General features: G+C 36.4%; 1 protein-coding gene across 30 annotated transcripts in view; it reads left to right on the forward strand.

Annotated features, from left to right (window-relative positions):
* LOC125671795 (RIMS-binding protein 2-like) overlaps window positions 1–14,670 on the forward strand; it is a 114,907-nt gene that overhangs the window by 64,401 nt on the left and 35,836 nt on the right. For all 30 annotated transcript variants that reach the window (XM_056139591.1, XM_056139609.1, XM_056139604.1 and 27 more), the window contains 2 exons: window positions 11,407–11,529; window positions 13,641–13,745. In XM_056139591.1, the coding sequence (XP_055995566.1) occupies window positions 11,407–11,529; window positions 13,641–13,745 (228 nt within the window). The remainder of the gene's footprint in view (window positions 1–11,406; window positions 11,530–13,640; window positions 13,746–14,670) is intronic.

Genomic DNA, 14,670 nt, shown 5'->3' on the forward strand with positions numbered 1-14,670 from the left:
GATAATCTCTAAGGTAATTTCTATTAAAACACACAACTCTTGTTGAGTTTCTTATATTTTCACCCAAGGCATTCCACATTGTGCTCCCTGAAATGCTGAAAGATCTTCTAAAATATTCTCGGTAATACCCACCCGTAACACTTTTGCCCTTCGGCATCGGAATTTGTACGGCTATATACCATCACATGAGAAGAATATGCAATAAAGAACCTTCTTTGTGCTTATGGTTCTTTTGGCAACTACAGGCCTTCTACCATGTTTATAGTTAGCCATATTTTGTTTCCAATTTTTCTTACTGGTTCGAAATAGTGAACCCATGTTTCGTCACCAGTAACAATGTTTGCAAATTGTCTTTGATTGAATTTGGGAAACATTTTGAGCAAATGCTTAGCGGTTTCATCTTGTACCCATTTTTGCTCATCTGTCAATATATGCGGTATCCATCGGGCAGAAATTTTTCGTACTTTCAAAATAAGCTTCAAAATGAAATGCACCCATGATAGCAATAATTGCCAACAGCTTTGGCAATATCACGAATTGTGTATCTGCCATATCACTTTCAATTATTTCCCTGACTTTTGAGACAATTGCCTTGCCTGTTACAGTCACAGGTTGGCCAGGTTTTACTGTATCTTTGACGGACTCTGTGCCAGTCAGACATTTCTTTCTCCAGCTACGAACTGTCTCATAAGATACTTTATTAGACCCATAAACTTCCCCAATTCAGTAAAAATCTGCATTACCAAATGACCGAGTTTTGTGCAAACTTTCATATAAGCTCTAATTTCTTCAATATTCTCAACCCGTTTCCCAACCATTTCTACAACAGTGGTCAACGACTGACTGTATTGAAATGACTATAAACTTAAAACCATGTGAAGCTGAAGGCTCATGTTTATACCGTTGGAAAGGTATTGAATAGAGCTATTCAGAAGTACAGTATCATCATCCACGAAATTGTGCAAAGCATTATCGCGCTGTGGTACAATACACATTACATATCAAACAGCCCTAGTGTAATACACTATTTCTTGTTTCAGAAATATTGATTAAAAAATTGTCCAGCTTGATAAGCAACATATAATTCCTATTGGACATAATCCACAGAAATTATTCTATATTTGTTAGATTATAGAAATTTTTATTGTTTTTACCTTTATTTAAGGGACATTCAATCAGGGAATGATCAGAATCTCATCTTCCTCACAATTCATGTCACACATTCTACAAAGTTGCTACGTGTATGTATCTGTAGATTTAAGCATAAAATGTAATTATTTTCGAATTATCCTTTCATATTACAGTCCGTTGTTGTAATATGACTCTAGAAAATCTCACCAAGTAAAATGGAGAATAAAATTAATACGACCATGATTTTCTTTCTTTCTAATTTTGAATTGTATTAGAATGTATGTATGCAAAAAAAAGACACACGGCCATGCATGTGAAATTTGCTTGTTTGATCCCAGCTGACTAGAAAACTCGACACTGTAAATCATGATCAGCCTATAGACAGAAGGCATAGATCTCTATGACATCTTATCTAATAATTTACAAATTCGCGTTTCAAATTAAATTCTAATAAAAGGAATTTTACAAAGATTGACTTTTTAATCTTCTAAATGCTGATCACTAAATTGCAGCAAATGCAACTTGTGATCAGTGAAAAACTAAATTTCGCTTCCTAAATATCTGAAGCAAATTATATTTAAAATTGTCAATTATTCGGATAATACGAGGCTTGTTCTGGAGTAGCATTGCAAAAATTTCAATTTACAAACATATAAGATTTTTTACTTCTTGATTGATTCTATCCTTTGGAAGTTAATACTGTCATTGGGGGAAACATACAAGACTTATTATCAACTGCACAAATACAGATACTCCAGCGCGGTACAAATGTGGCCCTCACAAATCTCCGTTATCTGTTTGTTTTTTAAGTTTATTTGCTCCGTACACCATTGTGTAAAGTGGTGATCGAGACTCAAATAAGTTATCACCTGCCAATTTGTAGCTATTTTCAAGCTGGCAAGAACATTATGACTTTAATAATGCAGAATTAATTTAATTATCACGGGGTTTTCCTCTGTAAATATGTTACATGTAAGTCATCAATATCTGAGCTAATAAATAACCTTTTCACATCAAAGCTATGACTTTCTCATTTCTAAATTATTTTCAGCTATATTTGAACATTGGACTTTTGAAAATGCTAGCATATATAGAGTGCCTTATTTGTTCTATCTTATTGCAGAAAAATTCATCAGAATTAATGAGACATATTAGCCTACTACGTATTTTCTCCAGCTATTTTAAAATTTGTAATAATTATTGTTATTTTGATAAGGAAGTCATCAATTTCTATGGCACTGTTTGTGTTGTGATGCACTTGTAAAGGATTTGTTATTTGACCAAAAAATGTGATTTCGACATTTCAAGAAATGTTATGAAAGCAATAATTTGAGCATTATTGAACATTGGTATCTCGAAGATATTGGCTGAATCAGCATTCAACATGCACTCTGTTTTCATATTGATACAGACAATTCGAATTAAATAATTATATTACTTCAAATGTTTCAGTCAAAAACACTGCATAAAGGTGATTCAGAATTAAAAGCTGGAAAGAAATTAAGCTGAAAAATCCATGCATATAATAATGATCATCATCTTTTAAATGTTTGTTTTTGTACCAAGATTGACAGGGAGATAAACATTTCAAAGACCTTAGTTTCACATCACCACAGGTGGCACAGCATCTTATGGTAATGATGGGAGCTCCATTTGGCAGTAATCCTTTGTGAATATTGTGTCCCTTGAATTCTCTGTGGGAGTAAGATCACATTAAACACTCCACAGACAATAACCGCTGTATAATTGCTTTTTCACTTCATATACACAACATTCATGCATTGTCAAACAATATATAGACTGCCATATAGTGCTGACCATTTGTTCTCATATCTTCTGTGTGGATTTCTTGAAGGTCTTTTTCTTCTTTCAGAGTGAAATTGGCTATCAAAGTCTGGCCAGAAAGTTTTGTAGGAAATTAAAAAATGATAAGGAGGAATTTTTTTTAAGAAAGGGAAATTGACGTGCTTTGTTTGGATGAGTATTGATTACATTGTTGGGACTTTATCCGAGTATCTCCAATATTTGGGTCCGTGTTACCTGGTTCTGATAGCTTCTAGCTGTTCCCGTATTGTGACAAAATGGATTAATAAGCTCAAGTTGATTATCAGCTGACAGGGTTCAACCCTCATAAACATTTACATAACTAATGGAAGAGAGCTTTATGATATTTTAATCATGGCAGAGATGTAAAAATTGATCATGCAGGCAATTGCAGCTGGTAGGTATATTGTGCTCCCTCAAATTACAAATGCTGTCGTAACATGATGAATTTACTGCAAGTGAAAGGATAGAAAAATCAAGGTTAACGTTGTGGATGTGACGCAGAGTTGAACTCGGCCAATATGTCCTTAGAAGAATTGATCGTCTTTTTGAAGTGTTATTATGAAAGAATGCATCTGTAGGTGTTGATATGTGTGGATGCACTTGTTGGAACTTATGAGGTAGTGTACAGTACTGCATCTCTCAGGGATGAGTTCTTTGGCCTCCGAGAGGGCAGAGACTACTCGACATTTGTTCGTCTTGCATCTTCATGTCGAAATGTTGAAAATCATCAATGTGGTTTGGTGCAATTTCCAGGATTTTAAATTTAAGGTAATTTGAATTAAGACAAAATTTCTTTACTTTATCTGTTTTCTCATTTTTCTGAAGATTAGTAGCCACTTTTACACCAAAAAAAATGCTATGGCTAAGATTAAAATCGCTGCTTTGATATTTCTGAAGAAGCAAAGAGGGTATATCCATGTAAGGTAAATTGATGTTTAGTTGGGTGGGTTTTTGTTTTTGTTTTTGTTTTTTATGTTTTGTTCATTGTGTTTATAAGTTCAAAGAAAATCTTAACATTTTTTTGCATGTAAATAGGGCCATGGGAAAGAACTGCATCTCTATGTAACATGATCTTTTATGGAGATGGCTTTATTAAAGCCCTGCCATATTGTATCTATAGAAATCACTCTGCCCCTCCCTCCATCTGTCTGTCCATCAGCCTTTCTGTCTGTCCATCTATCTGTCTATCAGCCTTTCTCTCTGTCCATCTGTCTGTCTAGCCTTTCTCTCTGTCCATCTGTCTGTCCAGCCTTTCTCTCTGTCCATCTCTGTCCATCAGTCTTTCTCTGTTTCCATCTGTCTGTCCAGTCTTTCTCTCTGTCCATCTCTCTGTCCATCAGCCTTTCTCTATGCCCATCTGTCTGTCTGTCCATCAGCCTTTTTCTCTGTCCATCTGTCTGTCCAGCCTTTCTGTCCATCTGTCTGTCTATCAGCCTTTCTCTCTGTCCATCTGTCTGTCTAGCCTTTCTCTCTGTCCATCTGTCTGTCCAGCCTTTCTCTCTGTCCATCTCTGTCCATCAGTCTTTCTCTGTTTCCATCTGTCTGTCCAGTCTTTCTCTCTGTCCATCTCTCTGTCCATCAGCCTTTCTCTCTGTCCATCTGTCTGTCCAGTCTTTCTCTCTGTCCATCTCTCTGTCCATCAGCCTTTCTCTATGCCCATCTGTCTGTCCATCAGCCTTTTTCTCTGTCCATCTGTCTGTCCAGCCTTTCTGTCCATCTGTCTGTCTATCAACCTTTCTTTCTGTCCATCTATCTGTCTGTCTGTCCAGCCTTTCTTTTTGTCCATCTGTATGTCCATCAGCCTTTCTCTCTGTTCATCTGTCTGTCCTTCAGTCTTTCTGTCCGTCTGTCTATCATCAGCTTTTCTCTCTGTCCATTTGTCTGTCCATCAGCCTTTCTTTCTGTCCATCTGTCTGTCCAACCTTTCTCTCCATCCATCTGTCTGTCATCAGCCTTTCTTGCTGTCCATCTGTCTAGTCTTTTTCTCTGTCCATCTGTCTGTCCAGCCTTTCTCTCTATCCATCTGTCTGTCCATCAGCCCTTTCTATGGTGTGTTAACTAAAGTTTCCTGGGGAAGATTTTCATTTTATACATAATCCTTGGATTAAGGCAATGGCTGAGGAAGACCGCTTTCAATTTTCAGATTATAGGACTTAGAATTTTTAGATATTAATAAAAAAAAAAGTAATACTTTCAATGGCGTGCAGACAGGACTTGAGATTTTCATAGATGGTCAGATTAGGAAATTGAGATTCATTGCGGGGCTCTCTCTGACTTGTCAGTTTTCTAATTGCAAATCTTCTTTGAATTTGTAAGAGATTTAGGATCCAAGTAAAGGTTTTCTTCCATGTTCACATAATTGCAGTACCACAATCTAATTAAAATTAGATCCTTTGATCCGCACGCTTATATTGCTACACAAGGATCTAACAAAATCGCATATCGAGGTCAAATCTAGTGACCTTTACTCATGCATATTCATCAATATGTTCATCCAATCAGAGAACTCTTATTATTTGCATTTGGTAAATAAAAATTTCGGAAAAACAACAAATATGGCGACCGAATATTGGCGCCCATTATGGGTTTTGAATGATTGCAAGATTCAATCTTTAAAAGAGGGAGAGAAAGATGTGTTAATAGCTGTTATGAATAATGAACACTGTATGACAGTTTTTCCTACCCTCCGTGCGTTGTGCTAAATTAATCACCTGTCAAATTGCATCAACCTTTTCCTCTGAAAGTTTTAATTTATATCTCTTCTTGATTTTGGAGTTCCCTTCGCTGTCGTTCTCTCTTAAAACAAATGAAAATCAACACAAACAACAAATATTTGTCAAACTACGCGCTCTTTGAGGTGTCCTCAGCGTATCTGTCACATTGGTATTACCGGAATACTTTGGCAGCTATTGGTAAGATTTCAGTGTTTCGAATGACCTGAGTTCACACCGTCAATTTAATAGCCAATGCGTTGATTGGTTACACTAAAAGGTCACTAGGTTTGACCTCCATATGCGTTTTTTTTTTTAGATCCTTGTGTAGCGATATACGTGAGCGGATCAAAGGATCTGATTTTAATTAGATTGGCAGTACCGTAGACATGATTAAGACATGCACTATTATTCAGAAATCAATTTAGAGTATGTTTGATGCATGGTGTCATATTCACAAGGTATATTCTACAAATCTTGGATGCAGATGAAATGCTTTTAAAATATCTCTGGGGTCCTGGTGAGGTAAGGGAACAAGCTTTTCATTCAGTAACATATAAACCTTCTTGATGCAGACTAGTCAAGTGTTGGTGCTAAACACTAGGGTCTGTTCTTTTTCAAGTGTTAGAGGGTCGGTTTTAAGATTTTACAAAATACTTGAATGGATTGCAACCCATTCAATGCATATGTGAAGATAATGCAAGATCAGTAAGGTGTAGCTCATAATCACATTGTGAGAACGTTAGAAGATCATACTAAATACCACATGGAAGTTTATGACAAGATGACATCTTAATGGCTCCAAGTCAAGGTTATGAAATGCTCAAGGTCACTGGTAAAAATAAAAAAGAATTACAAATATTGTACATGCTTTGTTTTGGAGAGATATTTTTAAAAAGCTCATGCTTAACACAACTGTTGCTTCTGACAAGAGGTGTGTCTTGACCTTGATAAAGGTCATTTGGCCATGGTCAAGGTCAGTGGTAAGAAGAAGTTTGCATATACTGCATATTGTATTGATCCTATTAGAACCGCTCTATATTAACCATTAATTATTCTCTTGTAGGCATGTTTCCATTCTCTCTCTTCACTTGTGTAATGGAAACAGATTGGTTTAGTAATCAATATGTATCACTGACGGTTTTAGTGATCAATATATGTATCACTGACAGTTTTAGTTATCATTATGTATCACTGACAGTTTTAGTTATCATTATGTATCACTGACAGTTTTAGTGATCAATATGTATCACTGATGGTTTTAGTTTAAATTTTAAACAATTTTGAAAGTTAATTAAGCTGTAAAAGTCATGCCACATTATTTTCAGTTTTCTTGTCTAAAGTGAAACTGCAGCAAAAGGAATGTTTTATCATAGAATTACTTTTATTAGTGTCATGCTGGTATTTCAGTCCCATTCAGTTTTATGTCTTTCCAATATACCCACATCCAAGTGCTGCGTAGTTTTAATTTTACATAGTTATAGTGAATAGAAAGTCGTGCGTGTTTTCATGATGTAATGAGCGTCGGACGCGTGTAGTTGATGCGCTGCCCGATATCACACGTATATACACACCCACCCAGACGATTTAGTGATACGAATAGTGAGTTTGCATAAGTACCCCAGTGGCAGAAAGAAAGTAATAATAGAAAAAACAGACTTCACACAAATCATTATTCAGATTGCCAGTTTCTCTTGTAGTAATTATTGCTTAAAAAATTATTGGAATTTTGACATCCAGTGATACACCATGAGTGATCAACGGACAATAATTTCAGGATTTCTCGGGCTATAAAGGGACTGATGACTTTGAAGTGTACAGCATTAGCTGCCTTCCCCATCAAGCCAAAGATATCATCAATGTTGTATTAGCTTAATTTTGCCCATTGGCATTATAAATGAATGGTGGCTACTTGGAATTAATGTCTTTTAGCTAGAAATACTCAATCTGTGATTGTCTTCAATGCAGTGATTTTTTTTTTTCAGTGGCTTAAATAGGTAATGATTAAAGAGATGGAGGATGATATAAGGCATCTAATTCACAGTATAAAAGTTCTCTAGAAGAGATTCTTGTGTGAGACATGTAAGTTTGTAATCTAGTTCATACAGTTGCTGAGGATGTTGGTATTCATTCGCGTGTGCGTACATGCGTGTGTCAGTTTTTGAAAATGGACCCTTCAGCCACTATTTCCCTGGTAAATATCATTCCAGCTAGGCCTTTCATGCCGTTCGCTAGTCAGATAAATACCTGTACTTGAATTCAGTTCAGCCAGAATTTTACCTGTTGCACTAAATTTCTTCCTATCATATTGTAGTGGTCAGCTGGGTTTGATCGCCGGTGGCCATGCAGTTAGCATAGTTGGTAGAGTACCTGACTGGAGATTGGCAGGGAGCCCTGGTTCGAAGCGCGATCTGGTCCATTGAATTTTTTCCCTTCCTGTTACAATATGTATAATTAGATCTAAGTGATATATGTATTATTCAATGAAAGGACAAGCTCAAATTCAGATTTTGGTTGAGAGGGAATGGCCAATCTGAGTGCTCTGCAATGCTTTATTATAATGTCTGCATGTCTGTCAATGGAGGATTGATACTTGGAAGAAAAAAAGATAAATTCATGTATGTTGTGAACACAATAAAATGCATTCAAGAATGAAAAATATAGATTATTGAATATCAATAAGATGTCACCTCAAGTAAAAGTAAGCACAGAATTATTGATCAAATTTCATAAACTGGTGTCAGTCGAGCAGTTGGAAATTATTTGTAGTGAAATACTCTAGGGTGTACTTTATATTATGGGGAAATTGATATTTACTATCTTATAAGTCAGACATTTATCTACTGCCTAAAATGGATATTGGTAGTAAATATGGGAATTTACCGGAGATTAATGCAAGGATACCAAGATTATGTATGCTGAAATGGTTGGAAATTGATTTATATGCTGGGTAACTTGAGGTTAATTGTAATTATTCGAGAATTTTATCAACAGTGTGCATGTGTCATCAGTTTTGTGGCTGTGATCTGCATCCTCTTTTTTTTTTCTAGGTCTGTTCATGTGTTTGTTGCCGCTTGTGGCAGATAATTACCCCCATTTTTCATGCAAAAGGATTTTGGTCCCAGGTGACCTGAGAGAAATATATGTATGTCAGGCTGTGTGAGGACCTATAATGTGGTTATTATGAAAGGGAGCTATTATTTAAACAATTATCGGTATTGATTGGACACCCTTACAATACTTTCTGGAGTCTTTGTAGCAAGGTTGATGATGTCATTGGCACTGCTTTACCTTGTAGTTGAATGATGTGAAAGTCTTTGAAGATGGATGACAACAAATTGATTTCAGGGAATGAAAAGTTTGCTGTTCAATTTATTATTCATGTTCAAATCTCACTTATGCACTAAAAAAAATTCTGTTGGGAATCTTCATCAAATATGTATATATGTTCTAGAAATGAATTTGTTCATTGAATATGTGTGATTAATTTGTACAATCTGATCAGGAAAATATCTTTACATGTGATAATAATTCTTTGGGAAGCTTAATTTTTCCAATCACATACGTACAAAAGAACGTGAAGAACATTCCCCATTATTTGGTGGAACACCTTGGAATGTGTAATAAGGATATAATCAGATGCTCGGTTCAAATTGTTTACTCTTAAATGGATACCTACCCTGTCAGTTTGGAATGCCAGTGACCAAATGGAAATAGGTCAACAACTATTGCTAAATTTGTGCTGGAATGACTATTAGAGATGATAATTGACAAATCAGTTGAGTTGTAAACTTTTATTTGTTGTGCTTAGAACAATGGGACAGATATGTTCTTGTACAGGAAATGGCCCACGACATAGTGAGACTTTTCTTTTGCCATATCTCAACAACAGTATTAATGTAAGTTGGAATAAGGAGAGAGTTTATGTTATAGTGACTATATCTGTAAAAAAATTCCTCCTCCACATAAAGGGTTGCCAGTTTTAGATAAATTTGCCAAAAAATATTTCTAGTGTAATATCGATCTTTTTGAGTAAAGGGAAATTGTTTACTGTTTTGCACTGTAACTTTTTAACAATTTGCCTGTGGAATACGGAAGTTCCGAGTTCCCCAAGAGTTATTTCCCTTTGTTGAACTCTTCCGTAAATTATGACGTAAAATATGATGACAGTGGGTACAGTTGCTAATTACTATCATTGTATTATTTCTTAAAAGATGATATCCAGTTTCTGAGACCATCCTATCTCAGGGAAAAGGCAACTTTAGTGAGTTTATGAGTATTGGATAACAAAATGGCTCTAACAAATATTGTTAATTGCGATCTTTCTTTGATAAAAGCGTCACTCATGTAGAAGAGGAAACGAATAATGATTCAATAGCCAATTTGATGATCTTTTTCAAACAGATTATGCTTGATATGGCCAGAATATGCATACCAGTGATTGATATAAACAAAAGTTACGCGTTTATTACATTAATCGTACGTAATTATTATGTACAATGCCAGTCTACGATATAATGTATACATTGTGTACCCACCATACGTCATAAAATTCGAAAGAGTTCGACAAAGGGAAATAACTTTTAGCTACATTTCCAATGTCTTGCCTATTGAAATGATAGCTATCTCCCTATGAATGTGAACAACAAATCTTGATAAATATTATAGGTACAACTATTTTAATGGCTGGATATTCCAACAGAAATGAAAGTAAAATGTGAAAAATAAAAATATTCACCAGCATACTTCATGAAGCGCGCGTTTGTACTTAATTCACACCAGTATGCTTCATCAGTTAACACGCTTCGTGAAATATGCTGTCGTAAAGCATCGCAGTTCACGCCTCATGTATTTTCGAAAATGAAATGTATTTCCTAAATACCAGACAGTTTTTGAGCTTGGAGACACGTTAATTAGTACTGACTTTGTTTTTCTGTAAGCTCTGAGAAACAAATAATTGACTGAGAATAAATATGAATGCCTGAAATTGTCTTTTTATGAATTGGAACTCTTAGGTTGAACATAATTTTCAGCGTATCTTAGAAGATGGCAGATCTTTATGTTCAGCTAAGGCCAAGTAAAATTAATTAGTAGATTATCATTCAAACTTCACAAAAAAATAGGGCGGGTGGGAGGATTTTATTTTTTATTTTTTATTTTTCGCCATGGTATTCTTGACCTCGAAAATGCCTTCTCTCATTGAGAAAAGGCTTTATAAATCATAATTACATGTGTATTTGGGTTTTTAAAAGGCAAAGTGAAACAAAGTACGTTTACGATAACGGACCGGACATAAAAATATCCGGAAATCGTAATTTTGAAAAATAAAAAAAATCGGGGCGGGGCAATTTTCGAGGGGCGGGTGGGAATGATAATCTACTAATTAATTTTACTTGGCCTAATAATTATGTTATTAACTTTTAGAAAATAGTCCTGATTTTGTTCTATCCTATTCTGTATATATAGTATTACTTATAGCCGAGAACCCACTGAAGTTTTGAAGAATTTCCTTTAAAAGTTATTTCTTTTTATATTTTTTTCAAATGTTTTTCTTGCAATATCAACTATGACGTTACTTTCCAATTGTAATACTCATTGTGACGTCATAGTACTTTTGCGCATTATGTTGCTATGATAGATAAACACCACTAAAGAAGACTGGTAACACAGTCAAAATATTTCAAGAAAGTGTTCAGAGTTTTTCTATGTATTGAATGATATTTTTATTTCTTTACAGGTGAGTGAGGAATGTAACATTCTGCGGCTGAATTTATCTGATGCGCATCATGAATGTGACCTAGCCAAACAAGAACGGGGTGAGCTGCAGAACAAAGTGGGAAACCTCGAGGAAACCATCAAGGTTTGTAGGACGTGCTGGCAAAAATTTTACTGCATAGAAAACATTTGATAATTTTTGAGAGTCTACTTTTAGAGCAATTTTTCATTCCTCAGTTTATCATAAAAGCTTCACATGGTCGAGAGACAGTACGCTTTTATGACAATATGTATTACTAAGCAGTTTTCACACCCAATTATAATACATTTAACAAGAAATTGGTACAGTGGAGCCTTGTTGATATTAATATTTTGGGATCAAACAAAAATATAGTCTATTAAGAGGTTTGTGCTAAAATATGAAAATCTTTATTTCTCCATCATCAAACACAGAAAAAGTGCTAAATCATGGTTACACCACACATACAGACCTGATTGTACTCTAAAATAAGTACATGGTCACACAGAATTTCACTAATTCATATGCCACAAATTGCTTGATTCAGGCTTTGAAAATATGAATGATATCTCAAAACACACGTAGTAAAACACGATTATAGTGAATCTCCAAACCAGCAAAAAACAGTTCGTTAAAACAATACTTTTAGGGGAATAAATATCACTTTGCAATAAGCGTGAATTCGTTATAAGGGTGTCCATTATAACGGTGTTTTACTGTGTAGGGTAGGATGGTGTAAATTTGACCGATTATGTTTACCATGTGAACTGAAATGAATATATCAATCCACGACAGAGTAAAAGTTAAACTGGTTTTTAGATATCCCAATTGCTCTCATCTTTTCATGATTTATCATTGTTAATAATGTTGAAAGAAGAAAAGGAAATACAGCATTTTTAGTAACATATTGTCAAATTACAGTTTAACCTTGATCATGTACGGTGTATGCCTTATCGTTTTATTGACTGGGTTAATCATTAAAGGGGGATAATTGGAGCAGACAGCTTTTTCTCGTCCTTGTTGTATGAAAATTTGATTGTGGATCCAGAAATTAAAATAAAGTTCGAAATAAAAGATTTTGATGTGTTTCGATGCATAAATGTATAATTGTTCCCAGGTCAAAATAACCCACAGAGAATGAAATTGTGCATTGGTAACACTGGCCGATTACTTTGCAATATTTCTGTTGTTAAATTGATATTTTTACTGTGTATATATTTCATTTATTTCTGAATTCAGTATCATGTTTTTGTTAACAATAACAGCAATGGATAGTTAGATGAAATCTGTAGTGTACTCGATTCATGTCGGGGAAAATTATCGTTCATAATATCCTGGGGTGTCAAATCTGTCAATCTTCAAAGTCAAACAAATGTTTGTAATAATCGAAGAAGAAAAATTTCACAAAATATATGAGAAAATATTTTATTTCTTGAAATTAGTATGATACAAACAATAAAATGATTAACCGAAGTAAAACGCCATCAGTCAAAATTACCCAGGTGGCCGAAGTTAGACCACCCTACCCTATCGTCCAGCTTTGTGGTATGAGAAGAAATTATGGCAGACCATATTTTGAACAGAAAAGAGATTGGCTGTTATTTGTAGAATATCAAGATTAGAATGTATCAGGATTAGAATCCTAAAATCCATAATGTTTAACAAGTATTATTGACTGGGACATATGTCAAAATTATTCATGAGGAAATGTACTGCAGAAGTGTTGCTAGATAAACAGCAATACAACTGACTGGGTTTAGTAATGATTTTATGTAGTCAATAGGTTACAGACAATGTAATGGAATTCATCCAAACTTGGAGTGCAGGATTTTAATCATTTCTTTTGTGCATCATCAAGTTTGAATAAAAGTTTCCCTTTGATAAATTGTATTTAGTGAAATTGCTCAAATAGAAACATCTGATAAAGAATAGGAAAATGTTGCTAAAATTAGCTAAATAAAGACGGCCATTCCTAGGAAGAAAAATGCGTGCTGCAATTAACCTGTTTGCACATGACTAGATCATTTGTACTTTCAGTTGTAATTATTGTGGGTTTTTTATTTAGAACTCCTTAACAGTACTCTATTGATCCTGAAGCTTTGCGATACTCGGCTTTGATATTCCAGCCGGATACATTAGACCTTGGCAGCATGTCTTTGGCACTCTTTGCATTTCTCTGTTGGTTGGATCAATGGTTAATCATTCTGAAAATATAGTTGAATTTTTCTTTCCCTCAGAACCTTAAAGAATCGGCCGACCGTTTGCAGAAACTGGAGAATGAGCATCAATCAACACTACAGCAACTACATGAAAAACACAGTCAAATCCAAAGTCTGCAACAGGTATTATTATCTCCGGGGGGGGGGGGGGGGGGGGGGGGGGGGAGTCTGCAACAGGTATTATCTCTAGGGGGGGAGTCTGCAACAGGTATTATCTCTAGGGGGGGAGGGAGTCTGCAACAGGTATTATCTCTAGGGGGGGGAGGGAGTCTGCAACAGGTATTATCTCTAGGAGGGGAGTCTGCAACAGGTATTATCTCTAGGAGGGGAGGGAGTCTGCAACAGGTATTATCTCTAGGGGAGGAGGGAGTCTGCAACAGGTATTATCTCCAGGGGGGGGGGAGTCTGCAACAGGTATTATCTCTAGGGGGGGAGGGAGTCTGCAACAGGTATTACCTGAGGGGGGGGGTCTGCAACAGGTATTAATATCTCCAGGGGGGAGGGAGTCTGCAACAGGTATTATCTCCAGGGGGGGGGGGGGAGTCTGCAACAGGTATTACCTCGGGGGGGGGGGGGGGGGGGGGGGGGAGTCTGCAACAGGTATTACCTCCAGGGGGGGGGGGGGGGAGGTCTGCAACAAGTATTACCTCCAGGGGGGGAGGAGGAGGGGGAGTCTGCAACAGGTATTACCTCCAAGGGGGGAGGGGGAGGGGGAGTCTGCAACAGGTATTAATATCTCCAGGGGGGAGGGGAGTCTGCAACAGGTATTATCTCCAGGGGGGGGGGGGGGAGGTCTGCAACAAGTATTACCTCCAGGGGGGGAGGAGGAGGGGGAGTCTGCAACAGGTATTACCTCCAAGGGGGGGGGGGGGGGTCTGCAACAGGTATTAATATCTCCAGGGGGGAGGGGAGTCTGCAACAGGTATTATCTCCAGGGGGGGGGGAGGTCTGCAACAAGTATTACCTCCAGGGGGGGAGGAGGAGGGGGAGTCTGCAACAGGTATTACTTCCAGGGGGGGGGGGGGGTCTGCAACAGGTATTACCTCCA

Source organism: Ostrea edulis, chromosome 1, assembly GCF_947568905.1.
Source record: "Ostrea edulis chromosome 1, xbOstEdul1.1, whole genome shotgun sequence".
Lineage (NCBI taxonomy): Eukaryota > Metazoa > Mollusca > Bivalvia > Ostreida > Ostreidae > Ostrea > Ostrea edulis.